The sequence below is a fragment of the Triticum urartu genome, chromosome 7A (assembly GCF_056163025.1).
Source record: "Triticum urartu cultivar PI428250 chromosome 7A, HENAU_Tu73, whole genome shotgun sequence".
NCBI lineage: Eukaryota > Viridiplantae > Streptophyta > Magnoliopsida > Poales > Poaceae > Triticum > Triticum urartu.
The window spans coordinates 745,564,888-745,590,548 of NC_141879.1; the positions used below are offsets into that span (position 1 = coordinate 745,564,888).

General features: G+C 46.4%; 1 protein-coding gene and 1 pseudogene across 1 annotated transcript; one reads left to right on the top strand and one right to left on the bottom strand.

Moving 5' to 3' along the window:
* The first annotated feature begins 6,505 nt into the window (after positions 1–6,505).
* LOC147962670 (uncharacterized) lies at positions 6,506–7,530 on the top strand. Its single transcript, XM_087532463.1, has 2 exons — positions 6,506–7,328; positions 7,502–7,530. Exons 1-2 carry the CDS (start codon positions 6,506–6,508, stop codon positions 7,528–7,530), a joined length of 852 nt encoding a protein of 283 aa, XP_087388589.1.
* Positions 7,531–21,044: 13,514 nt separating this feature from the next.
* On the bottom strand, positions 21,045–23,512 carry LOC147962671 (receptor-like protein EIX2; annotated as a pseudogene).
* Positions 23,513–25,661: the final 2,149 nt, after the last annotated feature.

Consider the following 25,661-nt stretch of genomic DNA (forward strand, 5'->3'; position numbering starts at 1 on the left):
GATGATGTCGTCGACGTAGAGGAGCAGGTAGGCGAGGTGAGCACCACGTCGAAGGACGAAGAGCGATGAGTCCGCCCGCGACGCGACGAAGCCAAGGCTCCGCAGGTACGTCGTGAACCTGGTGAACCACGCCCGAGGCGCCTGCTTGAGACCGTAGAAAGAACGGTTTAGCCGGCACACATGCGAGGGCGAGGTGGCGTCGACGAAGCCGGAAGGCTTGTGGCTGTAGACCGTCTACGCAAGATGGCCGTGGAGGAAGGCGTTCTTGATGTCCAGCTGATGTATGGGCCACGACTTGCCGGCGGTGAGGCTCAGGACAGTCCGGACGGTGGCTGGTTTGACCACCGGACTGAAGGTCTCGCCGTAGTCGACGCCGGCCTGTTGCGTGAAGCCGCGAAGCACCCACCGCGCCTTGTACCGGGCGAGAGTGCCGTCCGGATGAAACTCGTGCCGGAAAATCCACTTGGGCGATCAAGGCATGACATTGTTTGCTCTGTCGTTTTTGTCTGTGGTGCAGAACAGTTTCAAGCGGCATTAGCGGTGCGAGTTACTACACCGGCACTTTCAAGTTTCAACACGGTGAACCGCTCACCTGACGGCAGCTACGTCGCTGTCTCCAGCCGCGGCAACTTCTTCTTGACATGGGAGCCTGGGCAGGTTCGATGATATTATGCTACTACTTAGCAGTATCGATTCGGGTGAAATATCTGGCCGGGGTTTTGTTCTGAAGTGTCTATGTACACCTGCAATTGCAGCTATATTGGCAACCGCACAACAGGGCTGTGGCACGGCGGATATAGAACATGGGATGGAGAGCAGATGGTGGTCTCTGGCTCCTCGTGCGCGGCGGTGGGCTCTTCCTCAGTAAAGGAACAGGGGTGAGTGCTAGTTCTTATTCGATTCGATCAGTTTAGTTAGCAAAATGGGCAAACACAGCATAATGCAGTTCCTTTAAGCGCTCATTAACATATTCTAACTAGGATCCATTTCCAGATAGTTGAGGACTTCGAGGAAGCGTTGGTGCAAAGCCGGGGGTTTGGGATTCTGGACGTGGGCTACCGCTCAAAGGTAACACTAACTGAAACGAACTGTACTATGTTTACATGATACTACTAAGTAACCTTGAACAACAACTAGCTGATCTGTGGTTCTGTTTTAAAGGATGAGGCATGGGCTGCCGGTGGTAGCGGTGTCCTGCTGAAAACAACCAAGGGCGGCAAGACCTGGGTGCACGACAGGGCCGCAGATAACATCCCCGGCAACCTATACTCCGTAAAGTAAGCACTCGGATCGCCTGAATTCCGCAGGAGATATCATTATCTTACTTGTTCAGGGTCTGAGTCTGTTTCACGTCTGAAACTCTGCCAACATTTTACAATGGTTGTGATGGATGTTGCAGGTTCATTGGAGACAACCAAGGTTTTGTGCTCGGAAATGACGGTGTCTTGCTCCGATATGTTGGCTGAAGCGGCGGAAAAAACCACGGCTATCTGAAACCCTTTTTGTATGTAAGAATGATCCATATATAGACACACACGTGAAAGGCTGCTGATTGTCCCGACGTTCTGTCTTCCGCAAGAGAGTGTAAATCTTATCTGTCTATTACTGTTGTTTGACCGATGATTGTTTCCAGCATTCAAAGGCATACAGTACAGTACGACGTGAGCACATACATTTATGTATGTATCTGATCCTGATATGCGATGGATTTTGTGAGGTGCAAAAGAACTGCATACATCAAGGCTGCCAGTACGTACTTCCCTGCTGCAAAACATGAAAACAGGTTGTGGTCAGGATATATATATCTCCTGTCAACATGTGGCAATATCCAGGTGCTTTCTCCAGGTTGCAGTCGTCGCTTGCAGAGCTACTAAGGCCTGAGTTCTCAGAGAGGACATGACATGGATTGCAGTACTGAAATGTGCTCGTACAGCAATGGCGGCGGGGTCTCCATGTGGTCGAGCTCCAAGTGGACCACAAACCACGAGTCCTTCACCCGTTCGTTGAATACTCTGCTCTGCAGACGCACAGACCATTTGTTGAACTGAGCTTATTATGTCTGAAATATTCAGTACCGAGGCAGCACGAGTTCTCTTGATTGTTTTTCTTTTTCATCCTGCTACAGGTGAAAATGTAGGAAGTTCTAATTTTGCTACAGTTTTGCGACGGTAGCATCGAAAAACTGTTGGCATTTCTATTTTCTTCGTACAATAGCGGCTCTGCAATGGCTTCAGTTCATTTCAGTTCAGAGTGACAGCAATATGTATGCAAGGTTACAGAGGATCTGCACCGCAGCAGTTCCTAAGATCAACCATGGTTCACAAGACTATGGAGCTTTCTTGCCTGTTCTACTCTGAAACAACGGACTCTGACTTCACGCGCTGTTATGCCGACAACCCTTACACCTCCCCTGCCAATTTGATCGGCTGCTTCCATACACGGGCGGTTCCTGACCATTGCTAACAAGTGGTTCCTGACCATCTTCCATACACTGGCAGATCTCAGGAGCCATGAACAACAAAACTCGCAAGTTGGAGCTGGCGAAGGCCTCCACCTCCACGTACTCTGCCCTGCCATCTATATAAAACTAACGAAACAAAAAAAAAGTGAACAAAACATACATGCTCACAATTTGGTATGGTTGTGTATAATTTTTTTAGTGAATTCTGTTTTCTTTCTCTAATTTGTCACATGATAAGTTCAACTTTTCCCCCCAACAAGTTTCTAACAACTTGTCATGATTTTTCCTTACTGTATAGAACATTTTCCATCAAATTTTAGTTGTGCATGTTTACTCATACAATATCATGGACATTTATCATCCATATGTTTGTGTCTGTATTGTTACATGGCAAATTTATTTTATATAGCATGGAAAATTTATTGAGCATACCATGGAAAATTGTTTTAATGCAGTATGGAAATTTACATTTACCTATAGGTGGATTAATTTTCATCATGTCACGGAAATTTATCTCAGTTTTTATACTTATCCATTTATACGAAATCTTGAACACGGTCAATTTTTCTGTTATATATAGGTAGATTTTAATCATGATCATGGCAACCTTACTTTTCTGTCATTTTTATCCCAATATCGATGTTTATGTATTTCCCCCCTTTTCACGATTGTTTTTGAGATGGAAATTTTATGGGTATGGAAACATTTATGTTTCTCTCTCCTGTTAAATTTATGGTTTTTCTGTCTTTTCTGCACAAAATATTTGATTTTTGCTGACGCTTTGTTTTTCAAAAAAGCAACTGATTGGGCATAGCCCTTTTTCTGGGCTAGCTTGCATTGCTCTAGAATCCGCGCGTAGCGAACGTCAGAGGGAAATTAATTTATTCGCTCGGTTGACCCTTCTCGAGGAACGGTTCGTTCACGCAAGTGACCTGTCTGAACACCTGAAAACTTGTGATATCAATTTCGATGTCCAACAAAAACCCGCCTTCAGTATCCTCGAAACTTCTTGCTTCTTCATTTTAATTGCACCTAAGAATGTTTTTCACGCATAAGCGTGGGACGAACCATGTTTGCTATTACTTTAGAACACAAATCATTTGGATTGGGGTGGGGGCCAGCCCCCCCCCCCCCCCCCAAGCCCTTCATGGTCTTTCTCTTTAATTGAGAGAGGGCATTGACATATAGAATGTGCTAGATTGAACAACCATCAAAATTATTGTAGTTCCTTGATATTTACTCTACTATATTTACTCGTGCCGTTCCTCCCGGCACCGAGGACAAACACAAGAAGAACAAGCATTGTGTGGTAAATCTTCACAAGTTCAGTGATTGGAGAAAATTGCAGAGAACTCTGACAAGTTCGGCGGCGAGGCGGTTGACTAGGAGGGCGTGCGCGTGGACCTCTCTGCTTCGACCTCGGGCTTGCAACTAATCTTGCTAATTTAAATCTAGAACCAGCACATTAATTAGTACATGTTCCAATCAAACAGAGTTACAGATCAACCAAAACAGAGGCACAACTTGTTGTTTCTTGTACTATGCAATTAATCTGCATCTAATTTCCTGCTGCATCCACTGCATGCTCAACTTGAAGCTAGGTAGGAAACTCATGCTCAAGTTGAACATGTATTGATACTCATGTGAAGATCAACGAGGGGGTGGTCTGGCGTGCCTCCTTTGTTTATGGGGAGCCCAGGAGAGAAGATAGACCTCAGTTTTGGGAGCTTCTTAGACGTCTTCAACCAATGTGGGATGGACCGTGGCTATGTTGTGGGGACTTCAATGAGGTCTTGGCTTAGGATGAACATTGTGGTCCTCAAGACCGGTCAGAGGCTCAGATAACTGCTTTTAGGGATTGCCTGATGGACTGTAGCTTGACTGATGTGGGCTACTCCGGTCCGAAGTTTACGTGGTGCAACAAACAAGACCCGGATTGTCATGTTAAATGTCGCTTGGATAGGGCTGCGGCCAATGGAGCTTTTACTGGTATGTTCGATGGGTGCGGGGTGGAGAATCTCATTGCCACTTCTTTGGATCACTACCCCATGCTGGTTCTGTTGGGAGGCAGGACCCAACAGGCACGACGATCTCCGGTCCAGCAAGGGTTCCGTTATGAGGAGATGTGGCTACTGGCTGATGATTACAGAGAAACTCTTGAGCGGGTGTGGGTTGAGGACTTGAGGAGAGGGATGGCTGTCCTTCACTTCAGTCAACATGGTCTAACCTGAAGCATGTTGATGGCTCTTTGCGATCCTGGAGCAAGGAGGCCTTCGGCTGTATTCGGAAGCAGATTGGGCGCTTGGAGCGCTGTATTGCTACCATCAGGGCTTCGCCTCCCTCTCCATCCTTGATGGCGGAGGAACGCTCAATTGAGGGTCCGCTGATAACATCCCCGGGAACCTCTACTCCGTAAAGTAAGCACTTGGCTCAACCGAATTCTGCAGTTTTAGTCTATTTATCGTCTGTCTGAAACTATGCCAGCCAAATAACACAATGGATGTTGAAGGTTCATTGGCGACAACCAAGGGTTCGTGCTCGGGAACGACGGCGTCTTGCTCTGATACGTAGGCTGACGCGGCGGGAGTCGCCGCGGCAATCTAAACCCTTTTTGTACGTAATGATCCATATATACACGATATGTGTGAAAGGCGGCTGAGTATACATCTTCTGCAAAAGAGTGTACATCTTCTCTGTCGGTGGCTTGACTGATGATTGTTTCCAACATTCAAAGACACTAGTACATGAGCACGTACATTTATGTATGTATCTGATGCTGATATGCCATGAATTTTGTAAAGTGCAAACGACGTGTAGACATTGTGAATTCATTAGATTCTGACAAGTCTAGACAGCAGCAGTCGTCGCTCGCAATGAGCAGCTTGCAGAGCTACTACGGCCTGAGTTCTCAAAGAGGAGACGACATGGATTGCAGTACTGAGATGTCCTTGTACAGCAAGGGAAGCTCCCAAGGTATTGGCAGCGAAATGCTCCCAGTTTCTTCTTCTCCCAAAGTTTTTTGCCGAGGCCTATTTCCAGTATGCGTTTGAATATGGACACGAGCAGCCTGGATACCAGCGCGAAGAACACTGGCTCGTTTCTGAACGGGTTGAAATCCGTAGTGCCGAAATCGCCAAGGCCGCCGAGCTTTGCCGATGCAGAGAATGGCGGGGTCTCCATGTGGTCGAGCTCCAAATGGACCTTCATCCACGAGTCCTTCACCCGTCCATTGCTCGCAGGATGAAAGCTGCTCTCGATTGAGCCTATGTACCGGCCAATAGGACCGCTCTGCTGCTGCAAACTCCATCTGTCATGCCATTCATGTGAGCTGAGTTGAGGGAAATGAGAGAGGAGGCTTGGTTGGACATGATCTTCTGCCACCTCAATCCTTGTTCCTCATAGTGACGGTCACATGACGGGATCACGGAGTCATCAGACGACATTGCAGTTGCACCCCCCCCCTCTTCTCTGTTTTTTCTGATGTGGCATCTGCTGCTAATTCACCATTCATCATGTATAATTGTATATCACAATATATGCGTGTTAGAATATACGTGTTGTAATCTCAACCTCCTTCCTTCTCTTGTATTCTACTCAAACTCCTCTTGTATAACCTTGTACGCCAAGCCAAGGGCTGCGGCCACATATCAATATAAACACCACGCGGCTCCCTCAATGGAGTAGGAACGCTTGATATCTTTCATGGTAATCAGAGCCACCTCTTTTTATACATCTAGCCACAAACCAAAACCCTAGAAACCACATATCATCGTCTCCATGGCTTCCTCCGCCGGCGTCTCCCTCAACCTCGGATCGCCGCCGTCTGAGAAGCTCGCAAGAGGTAATTTTATCCTCTGGAAGACGCAGGTCCTCCCAGCCCTGCGAGGCGCGCAGGTGACGGGGCTCCTGGACAACACCGACGCCGCTCCGCCCAGGATGGTGGAGATCACGAAGGCAGACAAGACCACGGCCCTAGAGCCGAACCACCTATACGGACCCTGGATCGCCAAAGACCAGCAGGTTCTATCATACCTTCTCAATTCCATGTCTCCAGAAATTCTTGCACAAGTCGTTGGGAAAGATTCCACCTTTGAGCTCTGGACGACGGTGAAAAATCTCTTCGCCTCACAATCTCAGTCTCGGATTACTAATCTAAGAACTGCCATCACCAATACCAAGAAGGGCACCATGTCAAGCTCGGCGTATATGGCGAAGATGAAAAGTCTTGGGGGTGAACTACCTGCTGTCGGTTGTCCCGTATCTGATCCGGAGATGGTGGACTATATCTTGGCCGGACTGGACCGTGACTACGACTCCGTGGTGGCGGCGATCGGCGCTGTGAAAAACACCATCACAGCCGATGATCTATTTGCTCAGATCTCTGCCCTTGATCAAAGGATGGAGATGCTAGGCGACTCATCTTCAGGCGGGTTCCACTCATCCGCCAATGCGGTCTACAGAGGCCGTGGCCAGTCCCGCGGCAGATCTCGCGGGCGCGGAGGAAGGGCGTGTGGCCGTGGTGATAGTGGTGACCGCGGTGATCGTCAGTCCTCTTGCTCCAATGGAGGCGGCGGATTCAGAGGCCGCCCTCGACAGCAACAGCAACAGCAGGTTCATGAGCAACAACATGACTATCCAGAGTGTCAGATATGCTACAGACACCATCCAGGAGGTGCACGAGTTTGCTGGTGGCGTTATGAAGAAAACGAACAAGAAGAAAAGGAGGCGCATGCAGTCTCCTATGGCGTGGACACCAACTGGTATGCCGATAGTGCAACAACAAACCACATCACAGGTGAACTTGACAAGTTGACGATGCGGGAGAAGTACAATGGAGGCGACCAAATTCGCACGGCAAGCGGTTCTGGTATGGATATCACACACATTGGCAGTTCATTTGTTGAAAACCCTGTGAAAAATTTACACTTGACCAATGTCTTGCATGTCCCTCAAACATCTAAAAATCTTGTTTCCGTTCATCGATTCACTCTTGATAACAATGTTCTTATTGAATTTTCTCCTTATTTTTTCTTGGTTAAGGACTTGAGAACAAGGAGAGTCATTCTTAGAGGACGGTGCGCGGGAGGCCTCTACCCACTCATATCATCATCATCATCTTCATGGTCCAATAAACAAGCAAATATTGTCACCAAGATATCTACATCAAGATGGCATAGTCGTTTGGGTCATCCATCTTCAGTCATAGTTAGATATGTTCTTAGCAAAAATAAACTCTCTTATGAGCCTAGTGTTGAGTCAGTTTGTGATCCGTGTCAACAAGCAAAAAGTCATCAGTTACCTTACCTAATTTATACTAGTGTGTCTACTGCCCCTTTACAACTTATCATTTTAGATGTATGGGGGCCAGCTCCTACTTCAGTTGGTAGATTTTCCTATTATGTAAGTTTTATTGATGGCTATAGTAAATTTACTTGGATTTACCTATTGAAAAAACGATCTGATGTATTCCAAGTTTTTCTCAATTTCCAAAATCTTGTTGAACGCAAACTGAACTCTAAAATCATTGCTATGCAAAGTGACTGGGGTGGTGAGTATGAAAAATTAAATTCTTTCTTTCAAAAGCTTGGCATATCACACCATGTCTCTTGTCCTCATGCTCACCAACAAAACGGATCTGCTGAAAGAAAGCACCGTCAAAGAATTACGGTGAAGCCTGTATTTACAAGAAAGTGAGTGGGAGCACTACAACATTTCTGATAAGTATGTGTGAATGACATATTGTTGATTGGAAATAATGTAGAATTATTCCGCAAAGCATAAAGGAGTATTTGAAAGGAGTTTTTCAAAGAAAGACCTCGGTGAAGCTGCTTACATATTGAACATCAAGATCTATAGAGATAGATCAAGACGCTTGATAAGTTTTTTCAATGAGTACAAACCTTGACAAGATTTTGAAGTAGTTCAAAATGGAACAGTCAAAGAAAGAGTTCTTGCCTGTGTAACAAGGTGTGAAATTGAGTAAGACTCAAAGCCCGACGATGGCAGAAGATAGAAAAAGAGTGAAAGTCATTCCCTATGCCTCAGCCATAGGTTCTATAAAGTATGTCATGCTGTGTACCAGATCTATTGCATACCCTACACTGATTTTGGCAAGGGAGTACAATAGTGATCTAGGAGTAGATCACTAGACAGCGGTCAAAATTATCCTTAGTGGAATAAGGATATGTTTCTCGATTATGGAGGTGTCAAAAGGTTCGTCGTAAAGAGTTACGTCGATGCAAGCTTTGACACCGATCTAGATGACTCTAAGTCTCGATCTAGATACATATTGAAAGTGGGAGCAATTAGCTAGAGTAGCTCCGTGCAGAGCATTGTAGACATAGAAAATTGCAAAATACATAACGGATCTGAATGTGAAAGACCCGTTGACTAAGATTCTCTCACAAGCAAAACATGATCACACCTTAGTACTCTTTGGGTGTTAATCACATAGCGATGTGAACTAGATTACTGAATCTAGTAAACCCTTTGGGTGTTGGTCACATGGCGATGTGAACTATGGGCGTTAATCACATGATGATGTGAACTATCAATGTTAACCACATGATGATGTGATCTAGATTATTGACTCTAGTGCAACTGGGAGATTGAAAGAAATATGCCCTAGAGGCAATAATAAAGTTATTATTTTTTTCCTTCTTTCATGATAAATGTTTATTATTCATGCTAGAATTGTATTAACCGGAAACATAATACATGTGTGAATACATAGACAAACAGAGTGTCACTAGTATGTCTCTATTTGACTAGCTCGTTAATCAAAGATGGTTATGTTTCCTAACCATGGACAAAGAGTTGTTATTTGATTAACGGGATCACATCACTAGGAGAATGATGTGATTGACATGACCCATTCCGTTAGCTTAGCACACGATCGTTTAGTATGTTGCTATTGCTTTCTTCATGACTTATACATGTTCCTATGACTATGAGATTATGCAACTCCCGTTTACCGGAGGAACACTTTGTGTGCTACCAAACGTCACAACGTAACTGAGTGATTATAAAGGTGCTCTACAGGTGTCTCCGAAGGTACTTGTTGGGTTGGCGTATTTCGAGATTAAGATTTGTCACTCCGATTGTCGGAGAGGTATCTCTGGGCCCTCTCGGTAATGCACATCACTTAAGCCTTGCAAGCATTGCAACTAATGAGTTATTTGCGGGATGATGTATTACGGAACGAGTAAAGAGACTTGCCGGTAACGAGATTGAACTAGCTATTGAGATACCGACGATCGAATCTCGGGCAAGTAACATACCGATGACAAAGGGAACAACATATGTTCTTATGCGGTCTGACCGATAAAGATCTTCGTAGAGTATGTGGGAGCCAATATGAGCATTCAGGTTCCGCTATTGGTTATTTACAGGAGATGTGTCTCGGTCATGTCTACATAGTTCTCGAACCCGTAGGGTCTGCACGCTTAACGTTTCGATGACAGTTATATTATGAGTTTATATGTTTTGATATACCGAAGGAGTTCGGAATCCCGGATGAGATCGGAGACATGACGAGGAGTCTCGAAATGGTCGAGACGTAAAGATCGATATATTGGACGACTATATTCGGACATCGGAAAGGTTCCGAGTGATTCGGGTATTTATCGGAGTACCGAAGAGTTATGGGAATTCGCCGGAGAGTATATGGGCCTTATTGGGCTATACGGGAATAGAGGAGAGAGGCCAAAAGGAAGAGGCGCGCGCCCCCCTCTAGTCCGAATTGGACAAGGGGTGCAGCCCCCTTTTCCTTCTTCCTCTCCCCCTCTTTCCTTCTCTCTTACTCCAACAAGGAAAGCCCCCTTTTCCTTCTTCCTCTCCCCCTCTTTCCTTCTCTCCTACTCCAACAAGGAAAGGAGGAGTCCTACTCCCGGTGGGAGTAGGACTCCCCCCTTGGTGCGCCCTCCTCCTAGGCCGGCCGCCACCCCCCTTGCTCCTTTATATACGGGGGCAGGGGGCACCCCATAGACACAACAATTGATAAAGTTGATCTTTTAGCCGTGTGCGGTGCCCCCCTCCACCATAGTCCACCTCGATAATACTGTAGCGGTGCTTAGGCGAAGCCCTGCATCGGTAGAACATCAACATCGTCACCACACCGTCGTGCTGACGAAACTCTCCCTCAACACTCGGCTGGATCGGAGTTCGAGGGACGTCATCGGGCTGAACATGTGCTGAACTCGGAGGTGCCGTGTGTTCGGTACTTGATCGATCGGATCGTGAAGACGTACGACTACATCAACCGCGCGCGTTGTGCTAACAGTTCTGCTTTCGGTCTACGAGGGTACGTGGACAACACTCTCCCCTCTCGTTGCTATGCATCACCATGATCTTGCGTGTGCGTAGGATTTTTTTTGAAATTACTATGTTCCCCAACTGTGAGGGCGTTGACATATACAATGAACTAGATTGAACTACCATACAAATTACCACGGCACCTCAATATTTAGTCTACTATATTCATCGATGCATATACCTATATTTAATTATGTAGGTTCTAGAGCTTCGTCCACATATCGGTGAGAGGGACCTATTTGACGTGGCCGGTGCCCATGGCAAGTCATGCTGCAACATGACGCCATGCATCAGCCATCCAGACAACATCCAACACACAACCGTGACCTCAAAGCAAAGAGAGATCCACACTTGACGAATTAGGGATCCAACATAAAACAACACATCCAACGCACAATTATTATGGACAAATTTGGTGATTATTTGTAATTGGAGGGGGGGGGGGCATGGTGTTGGCATATAGAATATTAAGATACTAAGGTTGTGGAGTCACTAGGGCCACCTGTAAGGATGTGTGTCGTTGGTTGACATTTATCTTTCTTTTTATTAATTTTTGTTACAATTTTCCTCTATTTTCTATTTTAACATTTTTACCTTAATTAAAGAATATTTATTAAAATTTGTGATGATTGAAAAATACTAATGTTTTTTAAATTCATGAAAAAATTTAAAAATCATGAATATTTTAAAGTTTAATTTCTATTGAATTTGCAAATATTTCTAAATCCATGATTATTTTTAAAATTCCCAAACATTTTAAAAATTCATGCTTTCTAATTAGCAACATTTATAAAAATTGAAGATTCTTATAAATCCATGAACATCTTTTGATATAACAAACTTTTTTGAAAGGAACTAGCTGGCTTTTTATAAGATCAGAGTCGAGCGAGTGGAAATTGTTAAGCGAGCGAGTGTAGAAGGGAGCTGACTGAGGTGAGTGGGAGCTTCGTGGGCAGGCCCATGTGAACGTTATGGTTGAAATTCCATGACTTCAGCTTGGAATAGGATCTCCCAAGGCGTTCACACAACGACCCCCAGCTGACACCAAGGCTGAAATTTGTAAGGACACCACACCACGTACCAAACAACTCCACTCTGCTCTCAGAACAAATACCTTCTCTAGCAGTACCCCATATAAACCCCCCCAAAAAAACCAAAACATAATTGAAACCCCAGCCAATACAGATAAAACGAAAACAAAACAACCGACTGCAGTAATCTGCTAAAGGAAAAAAGATCCCACAAATGAAGAACGGCGTGGCAAAGCGGGCGTTAGCTCCTAGTAGAGAATGAACTAGATTGAACAACTATCAAAATTATTGTTGTTCCTTTATATTTGCTCTCCTATATTTGACTTGAATATACAGGCTTAGGCTCACCGTGACTGCCGTTAACCATCCCTCTATTGTTCCGGTGGTACACACAGTAGACAGCAATCACATTTAGGCTTACGTATATGCAAGTTGAGCCCCTAGTATACAAGCTGCTGTGTGTACTGCTTCCGAAATGGCCGAACGTGACTTGAATATACAGGCTTAGGCCTGGCCCAGCGGGAAAGCAAGGAAAAGTAGCACCTGAAACTCAGTGATGGTGCCTAGGGTTCTCTACTATATATATTAATTATGGTTGGATGATGTGACTCTCATAAATTTGTCATATCTATTGTAAAATAAAGTGTTCTAAAATTAAAGGTTAGGTAGGAGATTGACAGATAAAATCAAATAAGTAGGATAAGCGGGACCCCTATTCTGAAGTGAAACAGTTGCTGGTCCATCGATGGGCAGCAGTGCAGCGCACTACAAGATCGCAGCCTTACGTGGCCTTAATCAACCTGCTGATTGTCAGTTAGTTTCCCCTCGCGCAAGGCTAGGGTTTCTCTCCTCTCGGGCGACGCCGCCGCCCCTGAGTACCTTACCCCGATCGATCTCCCTCCCTGTGAGCGGTTCTCTCGATCGGCCAAACCTCGCTCCTCCCTGCCCCTCGGTAGCGATGGAGCCTCCCGCAGACGCCCTGTCAGGCACCAGCGCTGGCGGCGGCGGCTCTCACGGAACGCCGGACCTTGGAGATTTCATGGAACAACTCAACCTGGAAGATGAAGACTTCGATGATCTGGTGATAGATGAGGCTGATCCGGAGATCAATGAGAGCGTGAGATGGCTCGCGCTGGCTAGGGTTCATACAGAGAAAACCTTCAGCCAAGCGGCCTTCTACAAGGATATGCGGGCGGCTTGGAACCCCGCGCAGCCGGTAAGGTTTCGCCCGGTTGGGCCGAAACTCTTCGTTGTACAAGCATCTTGCTTGGGAGACTGGGAACGTATGCTGGATCAAGGGCCCTGGCTATTCAGGAATCTACTCGTGTTGATGGTTCCATATGATGGTTTCACAAAGGCAGAGGAGGTTCCCATGATGTTTATGCCAATCTGGCTAAAATTCACAAGATCCTGGAGGGTTTCTGCAGGAAGAACATTGTGGAAAATTTGCTGAAAAACTCTGGCGAGATCCTGGAGATGAGACTGAACGGGAGCACCCGTGGTGACTACATTAGGGTTAGGGTTCGGCATGATGTTCGCCGGCCTCTCACCAAGTTTGTCAGTATTGTCAGGGGGAAAGAACGCCAAGTCTACTTGGTGCGTTACGAGAAACTGGCACGCTTCTGCAGTGTATGTGGGCTCATCGGTCATGATTGCAAAGAGTGCGGATCAGGGGTGCATGAGGAGAAGGACAAGAAGTATGGGTCTTGGCTCTATGCTGATGGACTAAATAAACAGCCGTCCAATGATGGTTATGGCCGGGGAAGGAGTCAGAAGCAACAGCCGTCTCAATCTCATCAGCAGAAGTCGCCGGGAAAGACAGTGGTCGACCCGGACATGCTAGATACGGCTACAAGCCCTGCCAAGGATGGACGCATATCCAAGCAAGGAGATCCAGCAGCTCGCAAAAGGCTCTCCATGGAGGATGTTGGACCGGATGCCAATGCGTTGGTAGGGCCGAGAGGTGTGCTAGCACTTACCCAGGGGAATGGTGAGGATGGTGCACAGGCCTCGCCTACCAGTAGTGCTAGCAGTAAGAGGGCTCGTATGGAGTCAAGAGGTATGTCAGGTGATAGATCGGCGGCCTCCTTCGAGGAGGACCGCCAGATGCAATGAATATCCTAGCTTGGAACTGCCGGGGGGGGGGGGGGCACCGCCGGACAGTTCGTGAGGTGTTGGCCCTCTCTAAAGCCAATTCCCCGGGGCTTGTGTTTCTGTCGGAGACAAGACATGCCTCTTCAAAGATGGAGAAATTGAGGTGGAGATTGCAGATGAAGGGTTTTGTTGGTGTGTCGAGTGACGGCCTTAGTGGAGGCCTGGCACTCTTTTGGGATGAGAAGTTGCAGGTTACGGTGCTGGATTCTTGTGCACGGTACATGGACGTGCGGATTGTAGATGTGGCAAATGATAAAAGTTGGAGAACGACGTTTGTCTATGGTGAACCCCGAGTTGAAAACCGTCATCTCATGTGGAGTTCTCTATCCCAGCTTCGTGCGGTTTCGTCGGAGCCGTGGTTAGTATGTGGAGACTTTAATGAGGCAATGTGGCAGCATGAGCATATGTCTAGAGCCCAGCGCTCTGAAAATCAAATGGGGTTATTCCGGGACTGTTTGTTGGCATGCGAATTATGGGACCTCGGTTTTTCGGGGTATCCATTTACATATGATAATGGGCAGTTTGGAGAGAGGAACGTGCGATTTCGCCTGGATCGTGCCTGTGCGGATGAGGGGTGGAGGGACCTCTTCCCGGCCGCGCAAGTTGTTCACCTTGCTTCGTCATGTTCTGACCACTGTCCGATCTTGGTTCGACTGGTTCTTGAGGATTCGAGGAGGACTTCTGCTTCCCCTTGATATGAGATTATGTGGGAACGCCACCCGGCGCTGGCAGAGGTGGTGGCGAATGGATGGAGGAAAAGCAAACCGACCGGCAATCTGGCGGCGGTGCGGGACGCCCTACATGAAATGATGAATGACCTTAGGGCGTGGAGTAAGAAGAATTTTGGCCACGTTGTCACAGAATTGGAGAAGTTGAGATCCGAGCTGGCTGATCTACAGCTAAGAGATGCGGATCGCTCGTTGATTCGCTAGAAGATGGCCCAACTCGATGAGTTATTATATAGGGAAGAGATGATGTGGTTACAGAGATCGCGCATTACGTGGCTGAAGGAGGGAGAACGAAACATGGCATATTTGCATAGGCGAGCTGTATGGCGGGCGCGGAGGAACTACATACAGAGACTTCGGCGGTCTGATGGCTCATGGTGCTCCTCTCCATCGGACATGGAACGCATGGCTACTTCCTACTTCAAGGAAGTGTACACCAAGGACCCGACTCTCAACCCCGATGTCGTTCTCTAGGCTATTGTCCCTAAGGTAACTGACCAGATGAACGCCATGTTATGTGCATCATTTACCGAGGAGGAAGTGTCGAATGCACTGTTTCAAATTGGCCCGCTTAAAGCTCCGGGCACGGATGGCTTCCCGACAAGGTTTTATCAATGGAATTGGGCAACTCTAAAATCTGAAATCACTGCTGCCGTGTTGGAGTTCTTTGTCTCTGGCTCCATGCCAGAGGGGGTTAATGATACGGCGATCGTCCTCATCCCGAAAGTTCCTCATCCCAAGGAGCTTAAGGATTTCAGGCCGATCAGCCTCTGCAATGTTATTTACAAGTTGGTGTATAAATGTTTGGTTAACCGTCTCCGGCCTTGTCTGTCGGAGTTGATCTCTGAAAATCAAAGTGATTTTATTCCGGGCCGGCTCATCTCGGATAATTCTATTATTGCCTTTGAGTGCATCCACCACATACAATCATTGAAAAATACCAGTCGGGCGGCCTGTGCATACAAGCTCGATCTCTCAAAGGCGTACGATCGGGTCGACTGGGATTTTCTGGAGAAGGCGCTGAGTAGATGGGGCTTCTCGGAACAGTGGATAGCTTGGATAATGTCTTGTGTTAAATCTGTCCGTTACTCGGTTAAACTGAATGGGAAACTTCTGGAGGTTTTTTCACCATCACGAGGCCTTTGTCAAGGTGACCCATTGTCTCCGTTTTTGTTTCCCTTTGTTGCTGACGCGTTATCTTCTCTCCTATCTAAATCAGTGAATGAAGGCAGTTTGAACGGGGTGAGCATTTGTCGGGGTGCACCAGAGATCTCTCATCTCCTCTTTGCGGATGATACCTTGCTATTTTTTGAAGCTTCAGGCCAGCAGGCGGATGTTGTTAAAGGTTTGTTGAACACTTATTCCTCGGCGACGGGTCAACTTATAAATCCCGAGAAGTGTTCCATCCTGTTTTCTGACAACTGCGGTGGGTCAGTCGTGGATGAGATCAAGAGTACATTGGAGGTAACGCAGCAGGTGTTTGAACCAAAATACCTTGGACTCCCGGTCCCTGAAGGAAGAGTTCACAAGGGGCAATTTGAGACACTGCAAGATAGATTGAGGAAAATTCTTGTTGATTGGAGTGAACAATATGTTTCAGTTGGAAATAAAGAGATTCTTATCAAGGATGTGGCTCAGGCGATTCCTACCTATGTAATGAGTGTGTTCAAACTGCCGGCTTCAGTGTGTGATGATCTAACCAAGATGATGCGGCAATATTGGTGGGGGTGGAAAATGGCAAAAGGAAGATGGCCTGGTTAAGTTGGGAGAGAATGATGTTACCCAAAGCAATGGGGGGCATGGGATTCCGAGACATGAGGGCGTTTAATCAAGCTCTGCTTGCCAAGCAGGCTTGGCGCCTCTTAGATAGCCCAGATAGCCTTTGTGCGAGATTATTGAAGGCCAAATACTACCCTAGGGGAAACCTGCTTGACATTGTTTTCTCGTCTAACAGTTCGGCGGTCTGGAAGGGTATTGTTCATGGTCTTGATTTGGTGAAAAAGGGCATTATATGGCGCGTGTGCAACGGCGAAATGATAAAAACCTGGAGAGATGCTTGGATCCCTCGTGGTCACAATTTCAGACCGATTACTCCTAAAAGGAATTGTCGGTTCAATCGGGTAGCTGATTTTCTGAATGAACATGGAGCATGGGATGTGGAACGGCTCAGGGAGCATTTTTGGGACATGGATGTCAGGGAGATTGTGAAGATACGCACATCTCCAAGGAACGGGCAGGATTTCATCGCTTGGGCCCCGGAGAGGTCTGGACAGTTCTCTGTGCGTAGTGCTTATCATCTTGCAATGGAAGTCCAACACTCCATGAGGCTCAGCTCGTCAAGCAGTAATGCTTCGGGTCGGAGGCCGATTTGGCAGCGGATTTGGAGCTCTAAAGTGCCTCTAAAAATGAGAATTATGGCCTGGAAGGTGGTCTCTGGAGCTTTAGCTACAAATGAATGCAAGAAGTATCGTCACATATCTACGAGAGATAGCTGTCGGGTGTGTGGCTGAGAAAAGGAGACTAGCTTTCATGCTCTAGTGTCATGTGAACATGCGCAGGGGATATGGGCTCAGATGAGAACTGTGTGGCGTCTACCGAGCCAGGAGCTCCTTCATGATACTGGGAAGGAATGGCTTTTAAACGTCCTGGCAAATTGCGATGATCACATGCGGGATTGCACGATCATGTTGTTATGGAGGATTTGGTCGCTACGATCGGACCTTACACACAGAAAGGATGTTCCGTCCGTAACGGCAACGTCGGATTACCTTCAAAGTTATATGAATTCTTTGACCCTGTGTGGGCCTTTCTCCACGGATGAAATTCTCAAAGGGAAGATGCCTGCGGTCCGAGTTGCAAACGCCGAAGCATCCGCACCGCCAATACCCCTTCACTGGCCGCGGCCGCCCACGGGCTGGGCAGCGCTTTCGGTGGATGGTGCCTTCATGCAAGAGGACGGGTCGGCGGCAGCAGGTATGATACTTCGGAATCATGAGGGTGGTGTGATCTTTGCGGCATATAGATGCATCTTCAACTGTAACGACGCGCTGGAAGCGGAACTACATGCAATAATGCAGGGTATGGCCTTGGCCCTGCAGCATTCATCCTTGCCAATTGTGGTTCAGTCAGACTCATCTACGGCACTAGCTGCAATGACCCCGGGGACGGTTTGTCCAGGTCTGTTTATGGGCACTTGGTACTAGAGATCAAGCGTCATCTTCAGGATCGAGAGTTTGTTCCATCAAAAATAAAGCGTGATCAAAATAGGGTAGCACATCGGTTGGCATTGTATAGTCGTACGGAGTCCACTACTGCCGTATGGCTGGGAAGGAGCCCACCTTGTATTGAGGAGTTGGTGCCTCTCGATTGTAACCCTCTGATTATGGAATAAAACTCTCTTTCTGTCGCAAAAAAAAAAACCTGCTGATTGTGCAGAAACTAAACATCGTTGATGATTCTCGCTACGTACCTTACCCAGGAAGCGTACCAATCATCGTCACATGAAGCCACACAAGGTGAACTCCAGGTCAGTTCTAGATGACCCTATGACTGATGAACCTGTGATCGACTCTGGAGTTGCAGCACGACATCACCACCATCTCCTGGTTCCAGCATTCGCATCAGCACTATGCTGTTCTGATCATCAGGACTATGTGCTTGAGCTTGCAGCACATCCTTGTTCCAGTGTCTCCTTCCCAGCCCGGCCCCTTTCACAACATCAGGCGTAAACTGACCTAGGTAGGCAATATCTCAAAACTAGGCGTAATCAGATTGTAGATATTCAAGAGCTTGTGATCAACGACGAACAAAAGTAGGTTCCTAGTATCGGGCATCACTCCGTACATTGCTCATACCTCTCCCATGAAGGCCCATACCGTCATTAAGGCTCACTCGGTACATTATACCTGAAGAAGCCAGTAGCATTGAGCCTTTTCTGAAGAGAGAAGTGCATATTTCAACCCCCAACTTTTGCCCTAGTCTAATATACAACCCTCAACTTCAAAAGCGTCTAATCTACAACCCCCAACTCTCAAAACCATCTAAGATTCAACCCTGAGACCGGTTTTGACCCTGTTGACCGGTTTTGAACCTGTTGACCGCCCAGTCAGCGTGCCACATCAGCGACACTGTTCACAAATTCATTTTCTGAAACTTTCCCCCCCAAAAAACTGAGAAATTCAATTTCTAGGGGAAAAATCCTGCATGAATAGTAAATTCAAAAAAAAATAAAAAGTACCATTTTTAGAAGGAAAAATAATTTTTCGTCTCGTGAACAGTAACTCAGGAAAAGTTTGAAAAAAATATAAAAAGTATCAGCACAAATTTTCGAAAATTCCCAGTTTTCACACATGTGAACAGTACTAGTGGACAAAAAAATTTCAAATGTACTGTTCATGCGGGGGATAACGAAATCCCGAAATTACTATTCACGTGGCGAAAACGGAATTCTTCAAACTTTTTTCAAAATGATTTTTTTCACCGCATATGCAGTGAATTCGGGAATATTTCATTTTTCGCCACGTGAACAGTACTGTTCGCGTGAGAATTTTCCAGAAAATGAAATTTTCTGATTTTTTGGCAGAAAATGAATTCATGAACAGTGTTATGAACAGTGTCGCTCATGTGACACGCTGACTGGCTGGTCAATGGGTTCAAAACCGGTCAACAAGGTCAAAACCGGTCTCAGGGTTGAATCTTAGACGGTTTTGAATCATGACCAAAGTTGTTCAACGAAACCTTTAATCTATGTCCATTAAGTCTAACCTGAACCGCGGGCAAACGCAAGCGGTTTATCTTCCTCTGCATATACTCTCTCCGTCCGGAAATACTTGTCGGAGGAATGGATGTATCTAGACATATCTTAGTTCTAGATACATTCATTTTTATCCATTTCTTCGACAAGTATTTTCGGACGGAGAGAGTACTATCCATCGTGGGTCAATATTTCCATTGCGTCCACCAGTCATCGAGCTGTCAAGCATCCATCTTCGTCATGCATGTACATTGTTTGTTTGCTCTTTCCGGATTCCACCGCCGCCTCTATGCCTGATGAAGAAAAATAAGAAGTAGAAGGCTTTGAACAATCATGATTGCAACTATGCATTGGAAGATAGCAGAAGGAAGGGCTTCACTATACAGCAGAAACAGGACACCTTTTGCCCGCAGGTTGAAAACTATGCTATGTAGATACGTAGTCCGTTTGGTAAACTTATTATGTTATCAAAACAGACCATCCACATAAGATTGAATATTTCAATCTGATAACACAATAAAAGGCAGGATATTCAGATTTTGTGATGATGGCGGCAGGGTTTCTTTTTCTTGGTCGGCAGCAGCAGCTCTGCAATGGTTTCAGTTCAGTTGAGAGCGTCTCGACAAACACAAAATCCAACCCTGCATACATAGCAATGTGTATACAAAGCTGTAGAATCTGAAGTGCAGCACTCACAGCGCTCAAAAACCGACGGTAAATGCAAGGCAGAACAAACAAACCACTCTGGATCCACACGGCGTTAGGTCGACAAGCTCTTACACCTCCCGTGCCAGGTACTCCTGGCAGATCATTTCAGTCTTTCATCGTAATTGATGCAGATGGGGAAAAAATACTTCAAATGCTAATCCCTGTCAAGGTTAATTTCTTTTAGAGAGGAGACAAAAATCTGTGGTTGGTTTTTATTATACACGTCCACACAAAAAACTTGTTAATTGAGTTGATTTAATACTCTAGTCTCTACTTAAATGCAATATTAATCCTCCCCAGAGGTATTTGCTTATCGATGTACATTTTCTCATTAGAGTTTGAAACATCAATCTTGACTTTTCTCATACAGCAGTAAATCATGCGTAAGGGCCTTTTTGGTCGCATGATTCAACAAACACTGGAACATGAAAAAGCAGAAATACAATATACTATAATGCTCCAAAACATACTATAATCGTTGACATCTCAAATCCTACAGCAAGCGGAAACACAATATACTATAATTGTTGTTCTTTGGTTGCACCACGTAAAAAACACAAAAAATACTATGGAGATTGAGTGGATGTCACTCCAAAGAATTTATCGAGGTTATACCTCTTGCTAAATATCCGGTCGAACTAATATTGTAGGAAAGCACAAAAATTCAGATAATAAAACCTAATGCAATCCTGTAGAACACTGGTCACATCATACAACAACTACAAGCCAATTCTGCCCACAAAAGGCACATAAATTTGTAGCCTATTGGTGAAACAAAACAAACAGCTGCAACCGCAGCTGCAGGGTCATGAAAAATACATTATACAATGCGGACTGCAGATAAAGCAGCCTCTTCTGCCAAATTGTGCATCTAGTGCGAAGCATCATAAATACAGTCAGATACGCTTCATCTTGTGCACAATATTCTGCTGCATGGCATCGACAAAACTGAAGAAAGCAACCCGCCAGATCTTGCAGAAAAATAATGCTCCAAACCATACCCAGAAACCAAAGACAATTCCAGCAATCACCGAGTAGTACAGCCACAGTGTTTCGAGTTCATGGTGATGTTCCTCTGCTCCATCCATTGGTGTTGTACTACTCGAATTATTTGTGCATGGTCTTAAGGGGGGACCACAGAGTCCAAGATTATTGCCATAGATTGATGGGTCATCGAGTGTTTGAAGCTGACTGCCTGTAGGTATCTCTCCAGACAGAAGGTTATTGGAGAGATTGAGGTTGCTGAGGGACATCAGGTTTGAAACACTAGGCGGAATATGACCTGATAGTTTGTTCCAGGAGAGGTCAAGGGACTCTAATAGCTTTAGATTGCCAATATCCTTGGGGATACTACCAGACAGATTATTTCTTGAAATATTTAGTAACCGCATGCCTCTGAGACTTGTGAGCTCTGAAGGGATCTCACCAGATAGAGAATTACCAGAGAGATCAATACCAGTCACAAATGCATGCCTTCCCTTGAAGGTGCACTCCCGTCCCTTCCAAATTATGTCCATGCTTCCATTGTAAACATAAAAATATCTGTGGGAAGTAAGTGCTATGTCAATTTTTACAACTGGTTGTGTCACAAATGTCTGTCTCATCAGGGAGATGTTGACCAAACTTTCTAGTATGGAACCTACAAAATTGTTTTCAGCAAGATCTAGCAGTTGGAGATGGGGGAGTTGTGATAACTGCTGCCAAGGAATACTCCCGTAGAACTTGTTTGAGCGGAGGCTGAGAATCCTCAACGAAGGATTGCTTTCCCCTATCCACGGAGGAATTACACCAGAAATCTTATTGTCCCGGAGATCCAAAACAACAAGGCTTTTGAACTTCTTCAACACCATTGGAAAGCAACCTGTGAATTTATTACTTGACAAGTGCAGTGACCTTAGTGAAGAGTTGAAGAAAGTTGAGGTTGGAACTTCCCCAGCTAAAGCATTGCCCGACAAATCCAAGAACTGTAAATCTTTCAAGTTCCAGATGCAACCAGGAAGATCTCCAAACAACTCATTGTTTGATAGATCCAAGAGCACCAGGAGTGTTAATTGACAAAAGGGAGACCATGATTCTCCTGAGAAGCTGCTATTGTCTGTACTGTTAGCCACCTTGACAATTGGCAACTGCCTGTTGTCATGATTAGGAATGATACCCGTAAACTTGTTGCCCGACATGTCGAGAGCAATGAGATTTACCAGCAAGGAGATGGTTTCAGGAAGCTCACCCTCGAGATGGTTGGAGTTGACCTCAAGGAATATCAAAGATATTGCATTACCAATATTTGTTGGCACAATTCCAGTAAGGTGATTTTTGGACAAGGACAATGCTTGCAAGTTCCGCATGCTCCCTATCTCCGCCGGGATGCTTCCAGTTAACAAGTTGCTGGATACATCAAAACCCTTGAGCTCCTTGCACTTGCTGATATGCGATGGGATGCTTCCAGTTAACATGTTTCCGGATACATCAAATATCTGGAGCTGCTTGCACTTGCTGATATGCGATGGGATGCTTCCAATTAACAAGTTTCTGGATACCATAAATAACTCGAGCTTGGTACAGTTTGTAAACATCTCTCTCGGGATGGTACCATTTATATTATTTTCAACCAAGTAAAATGTCAACAATGTTTGTATCCTGGCAAAACATGGTGGCACACTTCCATATAACTGATTCTGTCCCAGGGTCATGTACTTAAGACTAGTGAGGTTCCCTAGCTCTGGTGGGAGAGTAGAAACCAGACTAGCGTTTCTGAAGTTGAGCTCCTGTAGGAACTGAAGTTTCCCGAGTGAGGCTCGGATCGACCCACCAAGTGGGTTGTTGCCCACTATAAGATCTCGCAACCCAGATATCATCCCCAGCTCCTCTGGAATTCCTCCCGTGAGATTATTTGCAGAGAGCTGCAGTGCCTTGAGATTTTGGAGCCTTGAGAATGAGCGAGGTATTAAGCCAACAAGATTGTTGCTGCTCAAGTCCAGAAAGGTGAGCGTGAGCAACTTGGATATGTTTGCCGGGATGGCTCCAGCAAGGCTGTTGTTGTTGAGTTTGATCTTGGTGAGGTTCAAGAATGCTGCCGAATACAAGTAATCGAGCGTACCTTTGAGTTCAGTGTTGGGAAGGCTGAGCTCTGTAACATGCCCGGCAGTGTCACATGAGATGCCAAACCAAGAGCAGGTGGAATTCATAGTCGACCATGAGGACAGCGAGTTGGCGCCAACCAAACTGGACTTCCATCGGAGAAGTGCTTCTGCTTCCAGGTTGGTGGCCTTGGCTGCGCATACTAGCAAGAGAAGTGAGATATGGAAGAGTTCCTTCAGGGGCGCCATTGAAGTGTTGGGTAAGAAAAGTGGCAAGCTGGAGAGCATTTCCTTGGTTTACAAGTAGCTAGAGTTCACATAGATAAAAGAGATTGGTGTAGAAAACGCGAATAATATCTTGGTATCTTAATTCTCAACCTCAGAGGAAAGTGAATACTAGTCAGTAGTGTACTCATGACTGATGACCATGTGTGTGGCTGTTGCTGTCCGTTAACACAAGTGCAAGTGTACACCACCCAAACCAGCCGCACGTCTCTTTAGGAATCAGATAGACAGTCCATGCCTAGAGTTGAAAAGTCTGGACCACATTAATGTTCGCCCATGTGGTAAGATATTTTATTTTTGGAAATGCGGTCCTTAGAGCCCAATTCATTAAAAAAGGTCGAAGAGAGGTGTCCAGTTAATTAACGGAAAACCGGGCGAAAACCGTCAACATGCCCGCAAAAACAAGGCACACAGGGCGACCTGGCAACCTACACAAGAACGCACACACGCCGTCGAAGAGAAAACCACGAACAAGCGTCGAGGCTGGCATGTGGTAAGATATTGTCTGGTTATGCAAATACTTCCTCCATCCGAAATTAGTTGTTGCTTAAACGGATGTATCTAAACTAAAATACGTCTAGATAGATTCGTTTGAGCGACAACTAATTTCAAATGGAGGTAGTAGTTAATTACTCCATCTAGGTCTCCTTTGTATTTTGAGTCAATATTTAATTATAAATTTAACTATGTAACAAATATAGTTTCATTGTAAACTACCTTTAAATACAAATCCAATAAAATACTTTTTGTAACCTTTATAAACTTATCACTAGCACAGGAAACATACGGTACCTACAGGTTACAAGGGGCGAGAGGTGGGGTGCAAATAGACATACATGTGACATACTGAACTACGGTATGGGTGGCATATGCATGCTAGCGATAGAATCATGATTCGTGAGTTGTATCATGGTTTTCTGATTGTCTTTTTTGTTCTATGGCACATTTTGTAGTGAGCAACGAGTAAGCTAATAGTTGAGATATGTAACACTCACACACTGCTTCTATTCATCCATCGGGGTATATTTATACAGTTTACAGGAGAGGAAGCAGAGGAACGTGGGAGAGTACAACGGCCTTAGCCGGCTATCGCTACCATGCAGGAGAGGATAAACATGAAGTACGTGGGCTGTTGGAGACGCGCACGACGCGGGCTGCATGGCTAGCCACCTGACGAGAGGGACGTGGGCACGTTCCAACACCCTCCCGCAGTCGAAACGTGGGGTTCGTCGACGTTGAGACTGGACCGAAAGTCGAGGAAGACGCCCATTGGCAGCCCCTTGGTGAAGATGTCGGCGAACTGCGAGCTCGTCGGTACGTGGAGAACACGGATCTCACCCAGTGCCACACGCTCGCGCACGAAGTGAAGGTCGATCTCGATGTGCTTCGTGCGTTGGTGTTGCACCGGGTTGCTCGACATGTACACAGCACTTATGTTGTCGCAGTAGACGACCGTGGCACGGGACGGCGGTTGGTGGAGCTCGCCAAGTAGTTGGCGTAGCCACACCGACTCGGCGACGGCGTTGGCGACCGCCCGGTACTCGGCCTCGGCGCTCGAACGAGAAACGGTGCTCTGCCGTTTAGATGACCACGTGAGGAGGTTGGAGCCGAGGAAGACACAATCGCCCGAGGTGGACTTGCACGTGTCGGGGCAGCCGGCCCAGTCGGCGTCGGAGTAAGCCACGAGCTCGGTGTCGGCGTCGCGATGGATCTGAAGGCCAAGGTGAGTCGTGCCACGCAGATACCGAAGGATGCGCTTCATGAGCTGGAAGTGGCAGTCGCGGGGGGCATGCATGAACATACAACACTGTTGAACGGCATAAGAGAGATCGGGCCGCGTCAACGTGATGTACTGCAGCGCCCCGGCCAGGCTGCGGTAGAGCGACAGGTCGTGGAAGAGCGGGCCAGTGTCGGTGGAGAGCTTGGCCAGCGTGTCGACCGGAGTGGAGATGGGCTTGCAGTTGAGCATGCCGGCACGGTCGAGGATCTCTAGGGCGTACTGTTCCTGGGAAAGGAACAAGCCACGCGCAGTGGTGGTGACGTTGATGCTGAGGAAGTGGTGGAGCGCGCCGAGGTCGGTCATGGAGAACTCGCGGTGAAGAGCCTGGATGACGGAGTCGAGCACCGCGCCCGAGCTGGCGGTGAGGATGA

Excerpts from the sequence above, each read along its gene's own strand:
- LOC147962670 (XM_087532463.1), top strand. The coding sequence starts at position 6,506 with ATGTCTCCAGAAATTCTTGCACAAGTCGTTGGGAAAGATTCCACCTTT. Across the intron at positions 7,329-7,501 it reads TCGCACGGCAAGCGGTTCTG|GACTTGAGAACAAGGAGAGT; the intron begins GTATGGATATCA and ends TTCTTGGTTAAG.